The following is a 24473-nucleotide window of genomic DNA, read 5'->3' on the forward strand; positions in this document are numbered from 1 at the left end:
TCTGCTTGTAAAACAGATGGTTATACCACCCAAAATAGTTACTAGCTCACATTTCCCATATGTCTACTTTAGATTGGCATCGTTTTTTGAACATTCTTTTATTTTTCTTGGACGTTACAAGGCTTAGAACATAAACAGCAATTTCTCATATTTTTAAGAAAATGTCAAAAGCCATTTTTTTTTATTTTTTTTTAAAGTTACCTGTTCGGTTTCCGAAGTGGCCTATGAATTAGAAACTCCCATAAAACACCCCATTTTAAAAACTAGACCCCTCAAAGTATTCAAAACAGCATTTATAAAGTTTATTTAACCCTTTAGGCATTTCACAGGATTTAAAACAAAGTAGAGGTGAAATTTGCAAATTTCATTTTTCTTGCTGAATTTCAATTGTATTAAATTTTTTTCTGTAACACAGAAGGTTTTACTAGAGAAACACTACTAAATATTTATTGTCCAGATTCTGCAGTTTTTAGAAATGTCCCACATATGTGTCTCTAGTGCGCTCGTGGACTAAAATAGAAGCCTCAGAATCAAAGAAGAACCTAGTACATTTTGAGGCCTCTTTTTTATTAGAATATATTTTAAGCAGCGTGCCAGGTTTGAGGAGGTGTTGAGGTGCCAAAACAGTAAGAATCCCCCAAACGTGACCCCATTTTGGAGTAAATAATTAACCCCATTAATTTATAGGTTGTGGTTACCATTTTGACCCTACAGTTTTTTCACAGCACGTATTTTAATTGGGCTGTGAAATGAAAAAAAAAGAAATTTTTTTCCAATAAGATTTTTCATCAAAATTTCTTATTTTCACAGGGAATAAAATACCCCATTTTGTTGCCCAATTTCTCCTGAGTGCAGCAATACCCCATTTGTGGCGATACACTGCCGTTTGGGCCCATGGGAGGCCTCAGAAGGGAAGGAACGCTGTGTGTTCTTTGGAGTGCAGATTTTGCTGGATTGGTTTTCGGGTGCCATGTCGCATTTGCAGAGCCCCAGAGGTATCAAAGCAATAGAAACCCACCAGAAGTGACCCCATTTTGGAAACTACACTCCTCAAGGAATTCATTTATGGGTAATGTGACCATTTAGACCCCATAGTTTCTTCACAGAACTTATTTGAATTGGGCTTGGAATTAAAAAATAATAAATTTTTTCCAATAATATGTAATTTTAGCTAAAAAAAAATTATTTTCACAAGAAATAAAATACCCCATTTTGTTGCCCAATTTGTCCTGAGTGGAGCAATACCCCATTTGTGGTGATAAACTGCCGTTTGGGCCCATGGGAGGGCTCAGAAGGAAAGGACCACCATTTGGCCTACTGGGGATTTTCTGTTGCGTAGTCATGTATGCAGAAGCCCCTGAAGTACCAGTACAGTTGAAACCCACACGAAGTGACCCCGTTTTAAAAACTACACGTCTGCGGACACAGTTTTAAAGCAGTGACAGCTTAACGCTATCACTGCTTCAAGGCCAGGACCAGACCTATGCCTCCAATCCGGCCGATTAACCCTTTAGATGCAGCCCTCAAAACCAAGCGCTGCATCTATGGTGATTATAAGTCGATCGGCACCCTGCAATGAAATTGCGGGGTTCCGATGACCGCTCCGGCAGACCAGAAGCCTACAAATGGCCTCCTGAAAAACCTACAAAAACCTCAAACCAAAACAATGGCATGAAAAGGGGTCCCTTAATACAAGTAGACAACCAAAAGCGAACACAAAAGGGACATAGCCCTAAGAATGATAATAAACTATATAATATAGAAAAGTAAACAATCTTTATTAGAAATAATACAACAGATATCATGGAATATAAAAACTAATGGACCATATATAGAGATGCAAACAGTAAGGTCAGATGTGAAAGACCATGAACATGCAGAGTCAGCCAACCTAGGGAAGTCAAAAACCACTCAAATAACCCACAGGGAAATGAGTGTGCACATAGAATAACAGTGCCCAGATAGATAGAGAGATATATCCTATCTATGCATATGATAAATAGAAGTGAGCTATAGACAATCCTACCACAGTACCTGGGCAGAAAAAAAAAAGGCAGGGTACAGCTATAATAGTACATATAAGGACAAAGCATAATGTCATGTAGAAACCTGATGCCGACACATACCCTGAGACATGATGGGGAGCAGAACAGACGACCCAGAAGGAAGGATGAAAAATGGCCTCCTGTCTGCCTAGAACGGAAGCCTGCTAGGTCCCGCCCAGAGGCGGGGCCTAAAAGGCGCCCAACCGCAGTTTCAAGATGGCGCAGGCTCAGGAGCCGAGCCTGCGACATCAGCCGCCGGTGTCAGCTGTATGTTACAGCTGACACCGTGCTGTAACGGCAGGGAACGGAGCTAGCTACGGTCCCTGCCATTAAACCCTCAGATACCACGATCGTGGCATCTTAGTGGTTTGTAGCGATCAGTATCGACACGAGGTTATCGTGACGATGCCGATCACTGCTATGGCAACTGGAGGCCTAATAATGGCCTCCTGGTCTGCCACGTACGATAGCCAATTAGGCCCCGTCCACAGATGGGATTTAATAGGCTTACTGTCAGTGAATGACTGACCGCTCTAATGCATTGCACTATGTGGGTAGTGCAATGCATTATAGTAAAGATCAGAGGTGCAGGACCTCAAGACCCCTAGTGGGTCAAAAAAAGTTTATCCCCTTAACGACCTGCGTATAATGTTTTTACATCTGCCGTTCAGGGTAGTTCTTCTGAAGCGCCGCCTTTTCATGCCGGCACTTCAGAAGAACTTTCCCCGCATGCGGTGTGCTGCTGAAGACCGGGCTGTTAGTAACAGCCTCGGGCTTCAGGGCAACGATCGGAGACCACTAGCAGTTGTCTCCGATGATATTTAACCCCTCAGATGCGGCGCTCAATAGCGATCGCCTCATCTGAGTGATTTTAGAGGGAGGGGGCTCCCGCTCTCATCCCACTGGCATCCCCGCATGTATCGCGGGGTGCCGATGGGTTCTATGGCAGCCCATGGTGATCCCCAATAACATTAAGATGAAAAGTAAATGTATAGTCAAAAAAATGAACAATAAATATAGCAACAGTAAGAGGAGTACCTGCAGGAAGAAGAGATGCTGAGTAATCTCCTGTACAAGTTCTTCTTCAACATTCTCTGGGTAAAACTTGGCTAAAAATTGGAAAGTGACAGGTTCTTCTTTCGGGACATCATGGTCCAATACCTTTAAGCCATAAAGGGTAACTGAAATTAGGCAAGGACATCAAATCATCAATATATTACTATAAGAAAACTATTGTTTTCAGGTTACCTTTTTATCCATTTTCAGCCATGCAATGGTGTCCTTAACCATGTATTGAAGCCCAAAGAACCATGTTTCACGAAGCCCCAAGGTACGGCATACCAAGTCAAAAAGGTCTTTCCCTTTCCACTTTACCTAAAGGAAAACAAATACATGTAAAAATAAATATATAATAAATCCCTAAGAAATATTTTTTGTTTTCTAGGAAATGTTATTTCCTTGAAGAATCATACTTAAAACTGAGTGGCTGGCTTATACATCCTGTAGTGTCCACGGCCCCGGACCGTCAGGATTACTCACCCCCCAACGGCCGCAGCCATGGATCTGTGAGCGCGCGCACATGAAAATAAGCATCTATTAGCCCATGATCACCCTGGTCTATAAGAAGGGCCCTGCCACTTTACTCCTTGCCTGAGCGTTGTTGTGTTTACCCACGTTAGTCTTGCAAATGGTCCCTTAGTGTTATCCTGTTCCCAGTGTTCCCGTACCCACTACCTGTATCCTATATCCCATGCTAACTTATTCCTGTGCCTTAGAAAGTTTGAGTTGTGTTGTGCCAACGGTCACGCCTGCTGTGTTACACCACGCCTGGTGTCTGCTGCCAAGGTCCCATCTGAGCCTAGCCATTGCTACTGTCTGAACTACTACAGGTACCCTTGTGCTTTTACTATATATACATTGACTTGGCACTGACACTGTTTGGCCAGCTGCTAACCCGTTACGGAGGTACGGCCCAGTGGGTCCACATACCCACAGATCGTGACACATCCCATTACTTTTTTTTTTTTCTTTGGGTTGGGGTAGGACTCTTATAAACATACAGAAGGAGTAACTATTCATAAATTTATTAGACAACAGCATTGTGTAGACACACAAAAGCCAAAAATGTACTCACTAACTGTGTTTCAATAATGTTATGAAAAAAACGTTAACGTCACTAATATGAAGGTACACTACCGTTCAAAAGTTTAGGGTCACCCAGACAATTTTGTGTTTTCCATGAAAACTCACACTTATATTTATCAAATGAGTTGCAAAATGACTATAAAATATAGTTAAGACATTGACAAGGTTAGAAATAATGATTTTTATTTCAAATAATAATTTTCTCCTTCAAACTTTGCTTTCGTCAAAGAATGCTCCATTTGCAGCAATTACAGCATTGCAGACCTTTGGCATTCTAGCTGTTAATTTTCTGAGGTAATCGGGAGAAATTTCACCCCATGCTTCCAGAAGCCCCTCCCACAAGTTGGATTGGCTTGATGGGCACTTCTTGCGTACCATACGGTCAAGCTGCTCCCACAACAGCTCTATGGGTTTGAGATCTGGTGACTGCGCTGGCCACTCCATTACAGATAGAATACCAGCTGCCTGCTTCTTCCCTAAATAGTTCTTGCATAATTTGGAGGTGTGCTTTGGGTCATTGTCCTGTTGTAGGATGAAATCAATCAAGCGCTGTCCACAGGGAATGGCATGGCGTTGCAAAATGGAGTGATAGCCTTCCTTATTCAAAATCCCTTTTACCTTGTACAGATCTCCCACTTTACCAGCACCAAAGCAACCCCAGACCATCACATTACCTCCACCATGCTTGACAGATGGCGTCAGGCACTCTTCCAGCATCTTTTCAGTTGTTCTGCATCTCACAAATGTTCTTCTGTGTGATCCAAACACCTCAAACTTCAATTCGTCTGTCCAGAACACTTTTTTCCAATCTTCCTCTGTCCAATGTCTGTGTGCTTTTGCCCATATTAATCTTTACCTTTTATTAGCCAGTCTCAGATATGGCTTTTTCTTTGCCACTCTGCCCTGAAGTCCAGCATCCCGGAGTCGCCTCTTCACTGTAGACGTTGACACTGGCGTTTTGCGGGTACTATTTAATGAAGCTGCCAGTTGAGGACCTGTGAGGCGTCTATTTCTCAAACTAGAGACTCTAATGTACTTGTCTTGTTGCTCAGTTGTGCAGCGGGGCCTCCCACTTCTCTTTCTACTCTGGTTAGAGCCTGTGTGTGCTGTCCTCTGAAGGGAGTAGTACACACCATTGTAGGAAATCTTCAGCTTCTTGGCAATTTCTCGCATGGAATAGCTTTCATTTCTAAGAACAAGAATAGACTGTCGAGTTTCACATGAAAGCTCTCTTTTTCTAGACATTTTGAGAGTTTAATCTAACCCACAAATGTAATGCTCCAGATTCTCAACTAGCTCAAAGGAAGGTCAGTTTTATAGCTCCTCTAAACAGCAAAGCTGTTTACAGCGGTGCTAACATAATTGCACAAGGGTTTTCAAGTGTTTTCTAATCATCCATTAGCCTTCTAACACAGTTAGCAAACACAATGTACCATTAGAACACTGGAGTGATGGTTGCTGGAAATGGGCCTCTATACACCTATGTAGTTATTGCATTAAGAACCAGACGTTTGCAGCTAGAATAGTCATTTAGCACATTAACAATGTATAGAGTGTATTTCTGATTCATTTAATGTTATCTTCATTGAAAAAAAACTGTGCTTTTCTTGCAAAAATAAGGAAATTTCTAAAAGTGACCCTAAACTTTTGAACGGTAGTGTATATATATATATATATATATATATATAATCTGAAAGCTGATATCAGCCTTGGGGCTCATTCAGACGAACATGAATAATGTCCGTGTGCTGCGCAGAGAAATTATGCGCAGAACACGGGCCCATTGATTTCAATGGGGCTATTCACACATGCAGGAGTTTTCACACGGCGTGTGTCCGTTGCTTAAAACTCACTGCATGTCCTATATTGGTTCGTTTTTCACACACCTATCGCCCATTGAAGTCAATGGGTGCGTGAAAACTACGCACCGCACACGGGCTTTGCGAGTGCGTGAATAACGCATGCCACTCGCAAAGCACTCTGATGCATAACGGACCAGATTCACGTGCGTTTTTCACGCGCGTGAATCTTCTACTCTCTTGTGAATGTAGCCTTATAAGTACTATATTTTCTCTGACATACTGTACAACAGGCAATATTTTTTCTACTATAACATGTACCAGAGTAGAATAATAACATTGCATAATGTATTAGTAGAGTACAATTTTATTACTTAAACTTTTGGTTTTTGCAGCTGCGTGAGGAGTGCAGTTGCACATATACATTAGAATTCTATTATAATATTGCAGCACAATGATTCTCTATGGGCTATCTTTACATGCAAAGTTGCAATGCATTGTTAGTCTAGCCGACAGCTATTCTTCCTAACTCCCGCATAGGTTTACATTGGAGAGAGGGGAGCAAGCTGGCTTATATCCCGTGGATTTTTTTAATTACAATTCAACATGCCCAATCATGCTTTCTCCCGATATCTGCCATAGGTCAGAGTTGGGACACCCCCGTACACGAGATAGCTGGCCAATCCTGACAAAATCAGCGGGTCCTTTACTCTAATATGTAAGGGCACCCTAACAGTGCCCACTGTATAATCCCATAAAGAAACATTCTGACAATTGATATTTATGACACATCCACAGCACAGAGAGACTGAAACACCAAAGAGAAACACCTGTATCATACATGACCCCCTTAGGTCCTGGAGTAGGCACAATATAATTCAAGGAATAAACAATTCCTAAAAAAGGTTTTCCAATACTTTTTTTTTTTTATAAATCACTGCAACGCTTCTCAATTTATCGAACAATGCCCACTGAATATAGTTATCTACATTTATATTTTTTAATTCACCATTAGGCTGGATTCACACGAGCATGTTCGGTCCGTAAAGGACGGAACGTATTTCAGCCGCAAGTCCCGGACTGAACACACTGCAGGGAGCCAGGTTCCTAGCATCATAGGTTATGTACGACGCTAGGAGTCCCTGCCTCTCCGTGGAACTACTGTCCCGTACTGAAAACATGATTACAGTCCAGTTGTCCTGCAGCGACGCAGGGACTCCTAGCGTCGTACATAAGTATAATGCTAGGAGCCCGGCTCCCTGCAGTGTGTTCTGTACGGGACTTGCGGCCGAAATACCTTCCGTCTTTTACGGACCGAACATGCTCGTGTGAATCCAGCCTTATTCGCTTGAGTTTACATTGAGAGGTTTGTTTACCTCTGTGTGGTCGTTGTCTTGCTCTTCCGGTAAAACAGTTCCCGGCATGCACCGCTTGTGTCCCAGCATGCAATGCGCCGGCAGCAGGGAATCATCACGCCTACTACACGCAGCTATAAACAATCTCCATTGCCCTTTTACTGCTCTCATTAGATCAGTGAGAGCGAACGATAAACATCAACATATCAGTGCTGTACCAAACAACACTCTCTTACATAATGGTAAAAAAAAAACAAAAAAAAAAAACACTTCATTTGACCCCAGAGCCGGAGTCCCGGGCAGAACGCTAGTATAGGCTCTGCGGACAGTGTTGTTAGGGTCTTCCCCAGAGTCGGAGTCCTGGGCAGAGCGCTAGTATAGGCTCTGCTCCGGGACTCTGGGGAATCCCCTAACCCTAGCGCCGGCGGAGTCCTTGTCAGAGCGCTACTAGCAACTGGCTCCTGACGTCACATAGTTTCCAGTCTGCTGCTAGGGGGGAGAAAATGACGCGCAGGCGCTGTGATAGCGCAGGAGTGTGCATGCGTGGTAAACACTGCTAGTGTAGAAACCCTGCATGCTCAGAGACTAGCAGTGTTTCTCTCCCCTAGCAGCACACCGGAAACTACCAGAAGAAAGAGAGTATCTTGTCCACCACTTCCCTCAGTGTTAGGCCTCATGCACACGACCGTAAAAACACCCGTTATTACGACCCGAAATAACGGGCCCATAGAATTCTGTTGGCCACGGGTACCTTCCCGTTTTCTCACGGGAAGGTGCCCGTGCCGTTAAAAAGATAGAACATGTTCTATTTTTTTATTTTACGGGCCATGCTACTATACTTTATAATGAGAGCACGGCTCGGAAAAACGGCCGGCTGCCCGTGGCCGGCCGTGCTCGTAATTATGAGCACGGTCGTGTGCATGAGGCCTTAGGGATGTCACGATACCAGAATTTTGACTTAGATACCGATACTTTGTGTAGTATTGCAATTTCGATACCAAAACTATACTTTTCCAACAGTAATAAAAAATTAAGTTCTTCCATTTTCTGATGTGAGGCACGTGGTGTGATGAATTTTGAATGTGCCTCACAATAATAGTAAGGCATATGGAGGTTAAATTCATCACAATAAGTGAAAGAAAGCAGTTTTTATTAAAAAAATTTACAGCGTACACATCATAAATGACGCAAAAAAATAGTTGTGGTTATTATGGCTGCGCCAATACCGAATATGTATATTTTTTGTATTGAGACTTATTTTAATGTTTATTGTAAAAAAGGTGTATGTGTATTTTTTTTTAAATATTACATTAGGTTTTTACTTTATTTAAACTTTAATGTACTGGCATATATCTATATTAAGGAGATTAGCCTGTGTACGGATAGTACACAGGCAGTTGTTAGGACATACCCAAGTATGCCCTAACAACAGGAAATATGGTAAGTAGCCCTGGGGTCCTTCAATGGACCCTGGGCTGTCTGCCCACATATGGTATGTCCCTCAATCACGTCACAGGGATTCCTGTGACGCAATCAAAGGGGCATTCCCCCTTCTCATTTACCTCTGAATGCTGCAGTCAGCTTTGATCGCAGCATTCAGGGGAATAGCGGCGGAGATGAGAGGTTTCTCCGATCTCCGCCGTTATAGAGCGGGACTGCGGCTGTGTAATACAGCCATTGCCCGGCTCCTGACAGTAAGTGCGCGCGGTCAGCCTGAGGTGATGCGGCCGGCGCTGCACTAATGAGAAGCGGTTCAGGCACTGAAGACAGAACATGGGGGTGTTTTGCAGGGCCCCCGCCATGGTCTGTCTTCAATGCCGCCGCTCATTAGTGCAGCGCTGGCCGCATCACATCATCCTGACAGCGCGCACTTGTCAGGACTCAGGAGCGGGGCAATGGCTTTATCACGCAGCCCCGCTCTCGTACATTCATGTATTACTATACTAAGCCGTGCGGCCGCACAGCTAAGTATCGAAGTACATGAAACAACGGTATCGAACAGTTTGGGGATGCACAGTATCGAAGTTTCGATGCATCGTGCATCCCTACTCAGTGTACAGTGATGTCAGGAATGACGTACATTGAGCCAGCCGGAAAATGGACCTCAGATCATGGACGGAAGTAAGGATTCTGATACTGGAGACGCATCAATTAACCAGCGCTGGAATCAGGTGTTAGAAGATTAAATCAAAACGTAAGTATATTACAAGTTACATTATTTTTATATGTGCAGTGAAATAGAAATTAGTTAATTGGTTCCGGAAAACCCCTTTAACTATAATGCGAAAGACCATGTTTTTACTAGTTTTTATTTAACCCCTTCGCACACTTCCATCTGCCATTACATCCTGGTGCAGTGGGTGATGTATGGCGCACGCTCACGCACTGAACACGCTCCATACGCTGTGAATGTCAGCCGTGTTTTACAGCCGACACCCGATACGAACGGCCAGGAACAGCGATCGCGCAATTGCTGGCCAGTTAACTCACATGCAGTAGTCAATCGCGACCGCAGAATCTGAGACTTTAAAAAGAGGGAGCGGCCCCCTCCGACAGCTCTTCGGCGTCCCCACGACATGATCTGGGGGTGCCCATGGCCTCTGTTAAGCCCTACCTGTGGCAGAGCTTAATAGAAGCCTGTAAAAATCACTATTCACTGCAATAAATTATTGCAGTGTATTGTACCACCGATCTAACGATCACTGGTTCAAGTCCCCTAGGGAATGTGCAAGGAAAAAAAAAAAAAAAAAAAGTTACGCAAAAAAATCAACCCTCACACCTCTCAATCCACAGAAAAAGAAAAAATAGTTATGCCTTTCAGAATGTGGTAAAACAGAACTAATTTTTTTTCATTTTTTTTTTTTTACAGTTTAAAAAAAAATTGTTTACCGCTAGGTACTTTAAATGCTACCAATACAAACTACAACTCGTCCCGCAAAAAATAAGCCCCCACACCACTATTGACGGAAAAATAAAAAAAAGCTATGGCTTTTGGAAGGCAGGGAGTGAAAAACGAAAATGAAAAATGGCTCAGTCCTGAAGGGGTTAAAGAGCGCATTTTTAAATACAACTAACTTTTAACACGGCACTATATAACGCCATATTTGAGCAGGCTCGCCCTTACCTCACAGTTGAATTCCATTTCTGCATCCATAGTAGCAATCCGGACTGTGAAAGTTTTAGGCTGTTTACGTTTCAGAGAGCTAAAGCTCATTCTTGAAGCGATGGCCCCAGCCATGTTAAATTTACTTCCGAAGATTTAAATGAATCAACAAGAGGTAATTTCAGTTTTCATATAAAAAACAAGTTTCTTTATCCATCCTGTTTTTGTAGCAATGCTTGGAAATGTTGGTTTCTTCCATGTCAGTTTGTCCTACAAATGTGATATACTGGGGGGAAAAAAAATAAAAAAAATTAGATAAGTAAATTGGAGTAGAGCACACTATTTTTTATATCAAATAGTAACACCCATTTTATAAAATGATTTATTTCATCTGCCTACGACTACAGAAACATACACCTGTAAGTACCAATTAGTAAGTGGGTAACTTTGGTGCTCATGGATGGGCATATCGTGGGTGACATTGTACAGCACCTATAGGTCAAGGTCATCGCCAAGGCCCTTATCACTATGAATTTAAGGGGGTTTTACACTGGCCGATTATTGTGCAGACGAGCGTTCATAGAATGCTCGTTCCCAATAATTGCCCTGTGTAAACAGGGCAGCAATCAGCAGACAAACGATCAATCATCTTCTGATCGTATAGTTTAAAAAAATAAAAATAAAAAAAAGAGAAATATTATTGTTTTCAGGAGCGCATGTCCAAGTGTAAACAGGGACATGCGCTGCTGACATGATGATAATGTATTGGGACAAGAGATCGGAGTAACGACCGCTCGTCCCCATCCATAGCTCCGTGTGACAGGAGCAAACGAGCGCCGATCAACGATGTCTCATTGATCAGCGTTCGCTGCATCGGCCGATTGTCGGCCGGTGTAAAAGGCCCTTTACCTTATAAAATTTGCCACCTCAGGCATTACAGAGCAAAAGTGACTATTGGGGAACACAAAGAGCTACCATCCAGATTCTAATAGTCCAGTAACATACTGTATGGAAACAGTACAAAATGTTGTTACCGATGTGAATTGGCCCCCAGCCATCTATACCTTGGTCGGTGCAGTGGGGGATGTGTGTCAACAGTCTGTCCACCTCCTCTTGGAGACCTTGCAGCTGAGTGCAGCATGTAATAGTCAGGGCTTCACAAACCCTGTCTCACTTGAAATCATTTTTCTAACTTCCTCCGTTATTTACATATCGGTGCCGTTATATTTGGCGCCCGACATGTAAATAAGCCCCTAAACTGTCAATGGGGCATTTCTCTCTAAATGGCAAGTGGGAATGAGGTCTTCGCTCTGACACGGTCCAATCAGCTACGGACAGTGTCAGAGCGGCTTGCGCTGTGTCCCCCCCCCCCCCTCCCCGCTTGAACACAGACAGAGAGCGCTCTCTACAGAACCACCAGTCTGTGTGTGTTCTCGCAGGAGGGAACACTGCGCAAGCCACCCTGACACTGTCCGTAGCTGATTGGACAGTGTCAGAGCGAAGACATCACGCCCCCTTGCCATTTAGTTATATAGAAACGCCCCATTGACAGTTCAGGGGCTTATTTACATATCGGGTGCCAAATATAACGGCACCGATGTGTAAATAACGGAGGAAGATAGGAATTTTTTTTACAGTTAGACAGTGTTTGTGCATCCCTGCCTATTACATGCTGCACACGTATGGGCAGGTGAAAGGTTTTCTTTAATACAGTGATAGGAATAGCGGCTTTATCATGTATTTATTTTTATTTGTTTCTTGTGTAAACTCCTTGATGCATTGTTTTATTTGGGGGGGGGGGGCGGTCAAGACCATACCATCAGCTGGATGTTAGTAAGGTGTGCTGGGGCTAGCTGTGCATAACTTGGAGAAGTCAACTGCTGTCTATGACCAAAGTAAGGTAGGACATCACCTTCACTATACCATACATGTAGCCATAATAAAATAATTCACAGAATGCAGAACCAGAAGATTTCTTAGGACTAAGGGCTTGTACATGCAGAAGTGCCAGATGCACTGGGGCATACTTATCAATGCAATTGGGACAGTTTAGTAGGAGCAGATCACCAAGCCAGAACTGTCATGGGATAAATGTTCTTTTGGATGTTCTATGGATACTTGGCACTATGGGTAACATTAAATTATGTGATTAAACTTCATGTATTTGTCGATTTGATCATTGGATAAAAAAAATAAGTTGTTGCAAGAGAGACAAATTGCTACGCGCTTTATTACATTGAAATGCTTTGCGCCTATTGAGGATTGGAAACCTCCTCACATTGCACGCCACAACTCTAGCTGACGCTTTTTACATTGGGTCACACTGATGTTTGTCGTTAAATTATTTACATCTGGGGAAGCACTCTTGTTATAATGAAAATGTCACATCACCTTGCCCATTTTTAAATTATATTTCTGGCCAAACCCTTCATGCCCCTTACAGCCGATGCCACTTTCTCCCAGTCCCACCAAACACAACACAGACCACCCCCCATTCTCCCACAATGCAACCAAGACATATGGTAACCAACTCTGCCCCCTCCCCACCCACAGACAGTGCTGCTCCTCCCCCTGCAAGCAATGCATAGACTTCTGCCAGTCCTGAATACCGAACCTAGACGACTACCACGTGCCACATGTACACCACTGTTCTTTCCTGTGCCACACAGACAACTTCAAACCCCCCACACAAAAAACAACATATCCCCCTCCTCCAACCAACCTTCCCTCTAATACGGGACAAGCATACATGCGCCACCCTGCAACTAATGCCAGTCACAAAGCCACCAGTAACAACCAAACTCAGAAAAACAAACGGAGTCGTAAAATAGAAAGACGAGTGCCGCCTCTTCTTACCATAAAGCAAACCCGGTCACTGCACACCCAGACAGGGACAAGGACCCGCACAACACACATATCCGCATAGACACCTTTCCTAACTCCACAATGAAATAGCGAGAGCTAAGAAACCAGTACAATAAGACTGCCCTTACAACCAACTACCGGGGCAAACTGAATGACAACGCAGCGGAGTCACTTTCCGTACAGAGAACTTACTCCACTTACATTTGTTCCGTAACGGTGTTTACCGGAAGCTGCGAAAATCTACAAACACCACAGAGCACTTCCCTGCTGCCTGGAGCCCCGCCCAAAAAAAACTCACCAATAACTGAAAGGATCTCAACTTACTTTTTGGGAGAAGTGTTGTGATTGGTCACAGAGGATGTTGCTCTATTGGTACTTATACCACATGTGTGCTGCTGATGTTCTGTGAGTGTGGTGTGGAATGGATGGAAGCAGGAAGATGTGGGAGATCGTCCTGTCTGATGCTGATGATACGGTTTATGTAAAGAGCTAATGTAATTCCCACCTATGTATGTAAGTGTTCCTCAGAACTGCGGAGATGAGATAAGTAGTAATCATAGGGCAGTAAAGTGGTCACCTTTCCCATCCAAAATACCAGCCAGGTGGCATGATTACCAATACATTTTTACTCGTGTCCATAGGGCTCCATTAGTCTAACGGAGCCAAAGAGAGTGTCGTTTTGGTCTCCGTCGGGCTGGTGTACATCAGTCAGGGCCGGCTCCAGGTTTATGTGTTATGGAATATCGTAGTCGCCTACACTATTCTATCCAGAGGGATCCCTATGTGTTGTTTTTTTTTAACATGGGAGCCTATGTGTGATGGATGCCACTGAATAGCATTTGTCAGAGGTATACGTTAAACGCATACCTCTGGGAGCTTCCTTAGGGCCATTGTGCCCGGGAAGAGCATCAGGTAGCACTCGTCCCTGGAATCCCAGCCCCGGACGTCATTGTCCATATTTATACAGTGATGTCAGGGGCTTTAAACTACGGTGTCCCAGGCCAGAGTATCGGTAGCGCTCTGGCCGAGGACTCCAGGACTGGGGAAACCGCTAATATCACGGTCTAAATAAGGACAGTGATGTCAGGGGCTTTCAACAACAGAGTACCCGGCCAGAGCATTGGTAGTGCTCTGGCCAGGGACTCTGGGACTGACGTTAGGTGCTCCGTCCAGGAGCTAAATCTCAGCGGCCAGAGCAGTGCCGATGCTCTGGTCGTAGAATCCGGCATCTTAAAGCTCCTAACGTCAATGTTCATATATGGACAATGATGTCAGGGGCTCCCTCCAGGACTGAAATCCCCTGCCACAGCATTGCTGACACTCTGGTCAGGGATTCCGAGTTTTTATAGCTTCAAACTTCACTGTCCATAGATGGACAGTGATACTAAGAGGTTTCCCGGGACAGTAGTCCCCGGCCAGAGCAGTTGTGATGCTTTGGCTGGGGACTCTGAAGTTGAAATCCCCTGGCATCACTGTCCATATCGAACAGTGACATCAGGCTCTTCCCGGACACAGTGCTTCAAGTAGCGCTCTCCCAGGGTGTTCAGATGACATATCCCATATTCGATGGGATAAGTCGCTGTGTTCAGCCAGAGGTATACGTCTGGACGGAAGGATAAAAACGCGATGTGAACCAGGCCCTACCAATGCTACAGCCCTGGTTAAAAAGTCCCTGTTGCAGAGAAATCATATACAACTCCCCACAGCACCGATTAGAATTCAGCATCAGAGCTAATGGGGCTTATTTATTAATGTATTTACCCTAGTTTGTGTCTAATACTTATTTCTAAGGATTCCAAGAAACAAGGGAAATTTAGAAAAAAAATTTGGGGAAGTTTCCTGTTCACCCTTCTTCTGGCATCATTACTTGATGGTGAATTAAATGGAAGCAAGAATTCCAGTAAGGATTTTGGTTACTAATTCTTAGGGCTTATTTACACAGGCCAATGATTGGGCGAACGAGCGTAAACAGATTAGCGATCTGACGATAAACGAGCAAATGCTTGTTTGTCAGCTGGTCGCATCTTTTATGCAAACTGTAAAATCATCGTTGTCGACTGAACATCTCCCCGTGTAAAAAGATGTGTTGTCAAAAATATGCAAACTGTATGGAGACTGAACACTCATATTAACGATTGTTCATCCCCAGTTTGTATTGGCCCGCGTAAAAGGGCGTTTAAACGAGCACTGAACCACTTGTTATATAGAAGATCGCTATGGGCAGAAATCTGCCTGTGTAAACACTCCATTATTCCTCATAGGTATGTGTGCCAAACATTTGTCTCTGCCTTTTTTTCAAGCAATTTCACTGGCAGATGGTAGTAGATGGTTCTGAAAGTCTGAAAGAAGCCTCTTACTCTTCCCACACCTTTGAGGATATGTTCACACAGCTAATTTTCAGGCTTATTTTAAAGCGTAAAAGGCTTGTATTACGCTCCAAAATACACTTGAAATAAGCCTGCAAATAGTTTCCTATTGATTTCAAAGAGAAATACACTGTGTAGTTCATATGAGGCGTATTTTTACGCTGCTGAATTTAAAAAATGCCTCGTAAAAAGTAGCATGTCACTACTTGAGGCGTTTTTTTGGAGCTGATTTTTCATTTAATACAAAAACAACTCAAAATAAGCTTTAAATGAAGAAAAAATGCTTAATTTTCAGCTTCAAAAACGCCTTGAAATCTGAGGCAGTTTTCTCTTTACAGCCACTTCTTTTTGTATGTGTGAACATACCCGACCATCTGAAGTGACAGCCAGGCAGTGGAGCGGCGCAGGCTGGTATTACCTGGGTGGGAAAGGCCACAGTTTTTGACCCCAGCCTGATAATACCACACAGCCTTTTTACTGGCCGACGCTAAGCCCCACCTTAGGAATGGACGCTGTCAATTAGACAGCAGCCATTCTAAGGCGGCAATAAAGTATTAAAAAAACATTCATAAAAACTCCCCCACACAATTCTCTTTGACCATGTTATTTTTAAAAAAAAGTAGATCATTGAAGTAAAAAAAACCCTACTCACCTACAGTAGACTTCGGTCTTCTTTCTTCTCCCCTGCACCAAAATAGAAACTAAAGGTCAATGAACTTCAGTTTCTATTATGGCACACAGGACCTAGAGATGCGCCAGAAATATTAATAGGTATTAATAATTCTGGCACATCTTGGAGGTCCCTGCACCAGAAAAAGCTAATGCAGGGACTCCTAAACTTACAGAAGAGACCCTGTATTAGCTATGTGACTGGGGTTACTAGCTGTAACATTAAAAGTAGTTCAGTGACCTACTTTGCGTGTGACCGCTAGTAACCCCGCTCACATTGAAGGGTTGGACAGTGGTGGGGGGAGGCGTCAAATCAAATGAATTGCCGGGCGGTCTTGCATTCACAGCAGACAGGGTCTGGCAATTTATTTGAATTGACGGGCAGCTCCTGGGATGACTGCAGCTGCTTCCACTCTTCAATAAATTGGCGCCCGTTTTCCCCCTAGAAGCGAGGGTCGCTGTGGGCCCCTGTGAATCGCACATGCCACAGAGCATACACCGTTCACCGCTAGAAGGGCTCCAGCATAGGGGAGATCTGCTCGGCTCCCGTTCCTACTCTCCTATGCCCTGGATGTGCCATATAGCACCTGTGTATGGGTCATTCAGAGACCTATACACAGATTATAATAAAGATGGCTTCCCCCACAAAAAAAATGTTAATAAATAAAGTTACATTAGAAAACATATTAAAATAAAAAAAAAATAGGCCCATAACTTAAGAAACATCAAATAATATATATATATATATATATATATATATATATGAAATACAAAGAAGAACCGCACCACAAATCTTGAAATAATCACCTCTATCAGGGGTTTCGTGTGTGCAAGCCTTCAGACCACGACCAATAGTCCAAATTTAGGAATTAAAAAAATAAGCAGCACTCCACAGCATAGTAGTCAAAAAAGTGAAAACGTTTATTCACCCATATATAAGATTGCTACGTTTCAGTCCCAATCTGGACCTTTCTCAAGCAGAACTGACAGTGTATAACGTGGTTTAAATACCATGCAGCATATAATTGTGTAATGACATTCATTAAGTGAAATAATAATATTAATATACATTTTTATAATACATCGGGACATATTACTTTTATCCCTAGGTAAGTCAAAAAGTGCTAAGTGCATCGTGATAAAATTTAAACATACAATACAAACACTGATCCATCAATTCCTTATTCCATACATAATTGGTTCATCATATTTCATACAAACACATGATACAATGTGTATCCTTAATTGATTACTCACTGGCCGTAGGTCAGGAACATTCAAATTATGTTTAGTCTCAAGGCCAAATCTGGGCGTTTTACTAAATTGAACTGCACATGTCTACACACCTGATCTCATCCAGTGTTCATACTCCATGGCATTGTATGCTAAAGAGCCGATGAGTCACCCTGTTGGGCCGTGCATGCAGATTTAACTCACACATGCGCAGAAGGGCACTCCATCGGGGTAGCGACCATCGCAGAGAAGGGCAAATATGCCCCTTACTCTATAGTGATAAATACTGTGTGTATACTAAATGCCTATATAGCAGCATAATATATCTCATAAGTTCTATTTGAACTTTTTATTAGAACCTTTTAGTTCACATATGATAAAGTAGAGTATCTCCGACGTCTTTATAAACAGAGTTGGCTGATCCCTTTCCCAAGAGTTCCAAGCCTCCTCCGTGGTCAACCGCAACCTGGTTTTGAGATGTGCAAATAGCACACCATATCCAGCCCGTGCGTTGACATAAGGGAGTTCACATATAGGCACCGAAGGTTTTTATAAGAATATTTTATTTCAATGTCACATTGGTGTAATGTTATCACTCAGAGTTTAAAAAAAAAAATAAGGCATGAAGTAACACAGTATATGCTAATAGGATGGTTGAGACTATCCATGGGTAGTATTACTGGATCTCTGTGTGTAGTGAGAACAAAGCCGTAAAATCGGCATACTGAACTCTAGCTTTGAGACCAATAGACCTTTATGCGTTCCTGAAGTCCAATATGTCAGTGTTCATTTCTTCACAATAGCGATCTATGTGGACAGAATAAAAAAGAAGAAATTAATGGATCACATAAATTTAAAAGACATCGTATTCATCATTTGGCTGATATACATGTCATCTCCCTATGCGGATAGAGTCATAGAAGCAAATCCAACAGTTACCGGAAGCAAGTCAACTAGTTCAGATCACCACCCCTAATTTATAATCGATATTTAAACCTTGGGGTCTCAGGGTGTTAAGTCGAAAAATCCACTCCAACTCCTTTTTTAATAAGCGTGCCCTACCACCACCCCCCCCACAAAGTGACCACAAAGTCACTATGGCACGTCAAGAAATGATTAATCCTATGCATCTTGTTGGTAACAGGGTGTGAACATTTATCTCCCTTAATCATTAATGTGCAATTTATACAATTCAGGCATGGATAACATCCCTTTTTCCTGGGTGCCAGAAATGTTTGTGATTCTTTTTTCTTTGTACCCAGGTCCGATCGCACCAATTTGTCACCTAGATTATAAGATCGGCGATAAGAAAAAAGGGGAGGTACTTTAAACTCGGGTAGTTGGCAGTTACCCAATATTGGCGAATGTTTACGTATTATTTGAGAGAGGGACTGACTAATCTCGCTGTATGTGGATATGATCGGAATCCTATTAATCTTTTTACTGTCATCAATATTTGGATCTTTCGTCCCTGTAGGGGGTCGGAGGAGATCACTACGTGCAATATTTTCAATTTTATGGCGATGTTCACGTATGATTGTCGAAGGATATCCCCTATCCCTAAATTAACGTGTAAGGACATTTAGTTTTTCGTCTACTGATCCCTCCTCACTGATTATTCGTTTAAGTCGAATAAATTGGCTAAATGGTAAGGATTTAACCATAGGGCGCGGGTGGTTGCTTTCAAACCTTAATAGGTTATTTTTGTCTGTTGGCTTAATAAACAAATTAGTGGAAAGTATGTTTTCAGTCAATTTAATTTCAACATCAAGAAACTGTATTTTTTCTTGTAATGATACAACAGTAAAACTCAGATCAGGATCCATGGTATTTAAAAATTCATGAAAGTTATTCAATTCCTCAAGGCTCCCCTGCCAAATTAGGAAGATGTCGTCTATATATCTCCACCACTCCAGAGCACATCTAAAGTGGTGGGACAGATAGACACACTCTTCCTCCAACATACTCATAAATATGTTGGCGTATGTCAGTGCAACATTTCCACCCATCGCGGTACCCCTGAGTTGTAAAAAATAATCGTCTTCAAATAGGAAGTAATTACATCCAAGTACAATTTTCAATAAATTCAATATGAGCTCCTGGCTCCCCAACGGGTAATCAGATGTCTGAAGTTTTTTAGACACCGCCAATAGTCCCATTGTACAGAGAAGTGTATGATGCTGACCAATCAGTAACCAGTCAGCGTCATACACTCCTTTCCATTCATTTACACAGAAGCATTGCGTTCTTACGAGAACACGATGTGCAGCCACATACACAGACATTAACGTTAATCAAGTGTCCTGATAATGAATATACATGACCTCCAGCCAGGACGTCATGTGTATTCAGAATCCTGACACTTCTGAATCTTTTCTGTGAGATTCCAGCAAGCCACGTGTAATCTCGCGAGATTATGATGTAAACGAGATTTCGTTTCCCTTGCTGGAAATCTCACAGAAAAGATTCAGAAGTGTCAGGATTCTGAATACACATGACGTCCTGGCTGGAGGTCATGTATATTCATTATCATGACACTTGATTAACGTTAATGTCTGTGTATGTGGCTGCACATCGTGTTCTAGTAAGAACGCGATGCTGCTGTGTAAATGAATGGGAAGGAGTGCATGACTCTGATTGGTCAGCGTCATACACTTCTCTGTACAATGCCCACTTGGACGAAAGTAAAAACACGCCCACTTGGGCATTAAGAAACTCATTAGCATAAAGCTAAAAATCGCTAATAAAGTGGTTTAAAATAGATAGTTTTTGTAAATAAAAAGCATCACTGTCACCTACATTATAGCGCCGATCTCCTTATGTAGGAGATAGGGCACTTATAATGTGGTGACAGAGCCTCTAATACTTAAAATTTTGAAAATGTAAAAAAAATTCCTTCTAAATTTATAAGCCTTCTAACCTCTTAAAGAATGAAAAGAACATTTAAAAAATTATTCAAACATAAAATAGACATATGGCAAATGTTAAAGGGATATTGCAGTCTCCAGCATATGGCAGGCTTTTGGAGCGCAGATTTTGCTAGAATGTTTTTTGGGCACCATGTCGCATTTGCAGAGCCCAGTACAGTGTCCCCCAGAAGTGACCCCATTTTGGAAACCACACCCCTCAAGGAATTTGTAGAATTTAATTTGGGTTAGGATTCTTCCTTAAAGGAACAGTGTCATCACAATATTTTTTTTAATATGTTAAAGATGTTAGTGCTTTATTAAAAACATTTATATTTATTTGTGTGTTTGTGTTTTACTTTTTCTTATTTTTACACTTTTTCTTCCCTATGGGGGCTGCCATTTTTTTTTCCATTTCTGTATGTGTCGATTAACGACACATACAGACATGGAATACGGCAGCCACAGTCCCATAGGGACTGCGAACGGGGCCCGTTCCATCCACTAACATGTACGCCGTCTGTGTGGGAACTGCGCATGCGCCGCTCCCACACAGTCCAATTTGAAATGCGCGCCGTCCGGCGCCATTTTCCTGTGGACCGGAAGTCGCGGCCGGACAGTAAGATTACTACTTCCGGTCGCGGCTTCCGGACTTGTGCACTTGGACCAGCGGCAGCAGACGGAGCGGACGGGCCGGAGGGAGCCGCGGCGGCAGGAGCAGGTAAGAGATTTCTATGTATGTTCGTGTTTGTGTACGTTTACTACTGTATGTAAACCTTCTACACTGTGTGTTAGCTCAAAAAATGGCGACACACAGTGTAGGAGGTTAGACCGTTCAAACCCCTCGTTTATCCCGGCACTAGCCAGGATAAAGGAGGGGGGGGGATGCTGAGAGCTCACTAGAGCGAGGGCTTTTTACCCAATTTTGCAATGCTGCAATTTTGGGAATAGCTCCATCTAGTGACCAGCAATGGGAAATATTATAAATTAGAATTAATTTATAATATTTCCTGACTCGTGAAAAAAATAAAAAAAATTTGAACAATGTTTAATCACCTACACACTAAATGTTTAATTAAAAAAAAACAAAACATGTTTTTCTGGCAACACATTACCTTTAACCCCTTAAGGACGCAGCCTGGTTTGGGCCTTAAGGCTCAGAGCCCATTTTTCAAATCTGACATGTTTTACTTTATGTGGTAATAACTTCAGAATGCTGTTGCCTATCCATGCGATTCTGAGATTATTTTCTCGTGACACATTGGGCTTTATGGGTTAAGAATTTGTACTCGGCACACCTTGCTTGTGTTACAAAAATATATTTTTATTATGGATGCCAGAGGCTGTATGTGCGACGTCGACGTTTCGGTCAGACAGACCTTCGTCGGGCACTGAGCCGTGCTGGGGACTGGATCGGTACAAAATGATGCGTGTATAGCGCTGCTGTGGTCAGTAACCGGCGGCTTACCGCTCTGTGTTGGGCTTTATGTTAGTGGTAAAATTTGGTCGATCTATTCAGTATTTATTTGTGAAAAATAGCAACATTTTTAGGAAATCTGAATATAAATGCATCTGCTTGTAAGACAGATGGTTTTTACCACCCAAAATAGTTACAAGTTCACATTTCCCATATGTCTGCTACATGATGGCATCGTTTTTTAAACATTCTTTTGTTTTTCTGGGACGTTACATGGCTTAGAACATAAGCAGCAATTTCTCATATTTTGAATAAAATTTCAAAAGCCTGTTTTTTTAGGTACCAGTTCAGTTCTGAAGTGGCTTTGAGGGGCCTATATATTAGAAACCCCTATCAAACACCCCATTTTAGAAACTATACCCTCAAAATCCTTTTTATTCAATTTTTTTCTGTAAAACAGAAGGTTTCACCAGAGAAACGCAACTCAATACTTATTGCCCAGATTCTTCAGTTTTGAGAAATATCCCACATGTGGCCCTAGTGTGCTAATGGACTGAAACACCGGCCCCCGAAGCAAAGGAGCACCTAGAGGTTTTTGAGGCCTCCTTTTTATTAGGCACCATGTCCGATTTGAAGAGTCTTGTGGTGCCAAAACAGTGGAAACCCCCCAAAAGTGACACTATTTGGCAAACTACACCCCTCAAGGAACTTATCGATGGGTATAGTGGCCATTTAGATCCCACAGTTTTTTTTGCTGCATTTTCTGGAATTAGGCTGTGCAATGGAAAATCAAATTTTTCCGATAAAAGGTATGAATTTTTAATTTTGACAAGGAATAAAGGAGGAAAAGCACCCCAACATTTGTGAAGAAATTTCTCCCGATTACGGCAATACCCCGTATGTGGTCATAAACTGCTGGTTGGACAAACGGCAGGGCTCAGAAAGGCAGGAGCTCTATTTGGCATGTAGATTTTGCTGGATTGGTTTTTAGGCGCCATGTCGCATTTGCAGAGCTTCTGAGGTACCAGTACAGGGGAAACGCCTTAAAAGTTACCCCATTTTGGAAACTAGACCCCTTGAGGAATGCATTGTAGTTTTCATGGGGTGTATGCGACTTTTTGTTCAGTTTTTATTCTATTTTTAAGAGGTGTGGTGACTAAAAAATTTATTCTATTCTAATTATTCTATTTTTTTTTACAGCGTTCACCGTGCGCTATAAATGACATATTCACTTTATTCTGCGGGGCGATACAATTACAGCGATACCATATGTTTATAGTTTTTTTATGTCTTATGGCGTTTTCACAATAAAATACTTTTTATAAAAATCATTTACTTTTTGTGTTACCTTATTCTAAGAGCCATAACGTTTTTATTTTTCCGTCAAGAAAGCCGTGCGAGGACTTATTTTTTGCATAACGAACTGTAGTTTCGATCAGCACCATTTTTAGGTACATGCAACTTTTTTTATCTCTTTTTATTCCATTTTTTGGGAGGTGAAGTGACCAAAAAATTGTGATTCTAGTATGGTTTATTATTATTTTCTTTTATGGCGTTCACTGCGCGGGATAGATAACAAAATACTTTTGTAGTTCAGGATGTTACGGACGCGGCAATACCAATTATGTATAGTTTATTTATTTTTATTAGGACTGATAAGGGAAAAAGGGGGATTTTTACTTTTAAAACTTTTATTTTCTTATTTTTACACAACTTTTTTACTTTGTCCCACTGGGGGACTTGAGGGCAGGAGGCCCTGATCGCTATTCTAATACACTGCACTACATGCATAGTGCAGTGTATTTGGATATATGCACACACAAAATCAAAAACGTCTGAAAATACGGAGCTGTTTTCAAGGGAAAACAGCTCCTCATTTTCAGACGTTTTATTCAAAGCCGCGTTTTTAACGGCCATTTTTCGAGCTGTTTTTCTATAAAGTCAATGAAAAACGGCTCCAAAGACGTCCCAAGAAGTGACGTGCACTTCTTTTTCGCGGGCGTCTTTTTACGTGCCGTTATTGTAAAACGATGCGTAAAAAAACGCCCCGTCGGAACAGAACGCTGTATTTCCCAATGAAATCAATTGGCAGATGTTTGTAGGCGTTCTGCTTCCGATTTTTCAGACATTTTTCGGGACGTTTACCGGCTAAAAAATGGCTGAAAACACTACGTGTGCACATACCCTTAGAGCTGTCAGACTTTTTTTTTTAAATTCTTTTATTTTTCCGTTTTCCAATAAACAAGACACGATAGTGCAAACATCAGCAGCACAAACATCGGCTCACAGGCCAGTGTAATTTCACATTAAGTGCAAAAAAGAACAATAACGCACATCTGATACAGTAATTGAAACGGACGCCCTATGCACTCTGCACCCGCAGCCATGCACAAAGGTCCGTGGGTAGACAAATCAGAGAAAGAGAGTAAAGCAAAAAAGAAGATAAGACAGAGAAAGGAAAAGGAGGGAAGAAAACACAGAGCTATCAGCAGTGGCGTAACTACCGCCGTAGCAGCAGTAGCGGCTGCTACGGGGCCCGCGACATGAGGGGGCCCGTGTCGCCCGCCGGC

General features: G+C 42.3%; 1 protein-coding gene across 6 annotated transcripts in view; it reads right to left on the bottom strand.

The window, feature by feature from the left end:
- NF2 (NF2, moesin-ezrin-radixin like (MERLIN) tumor suppressor) overlaps positions 1 to 18351 on the bottom strand; it is a 184580-nt gene extending 166229 nt beyond the window's left edge. For 3 of the 6 annotated variants that reach the window (XM_075829860.1, XM_075829810.1, XM_075829849.1), the window contains exons 1-4: positions 13514 to 13592; positions 10469 to 10733; positions 3294 to 3419; positions 3084 to 3206 (exon numbers count right to left, since the gene is read on the bottom strand). In XM_075829860.1, coding sequence (XP_075685975.1) covers positions 3084 to 3206; positions 3294 to 3419; positions 10469 to 10582 — 363 coding nt within the window. In that variant the 5' untranslated portion in view covers positions 10583 to 10733; positions 13514 to 13592. Of the gene's footprint in view, positions 1 to 3083; positions 3207 to 3293; positions 3420 to 10468; positions 10734 to 13303; positions 13442 to 13504; positions 13593 to 18332 lie in introns of those variants that run through there. The other 3 variants (XM_075829842.1, XM_075829832.1, XM_075829821.1) reach the window with 3 other exon arrangements.
- Between the last annotated feature and the right edge of the window lie 6122 nt (positions 18352 to 24473).

This window comes from Rhinoderma darwinii, chromosome 1 (genome assembly GCF_050947455.1).
Source record: "Rhinoderma darwinii isolate aRhiDar2 chromosome 1, aRhiDar2.hap1, whole genome shotgun sequence".
In the NCBI taxonomy this organism is placed as follows: Eukaryota; Metazoa; Chordata; class Amphibia; order Anura; family Rhinodermatidae; genus Rhinoderma; species Rhinoderma darwinii.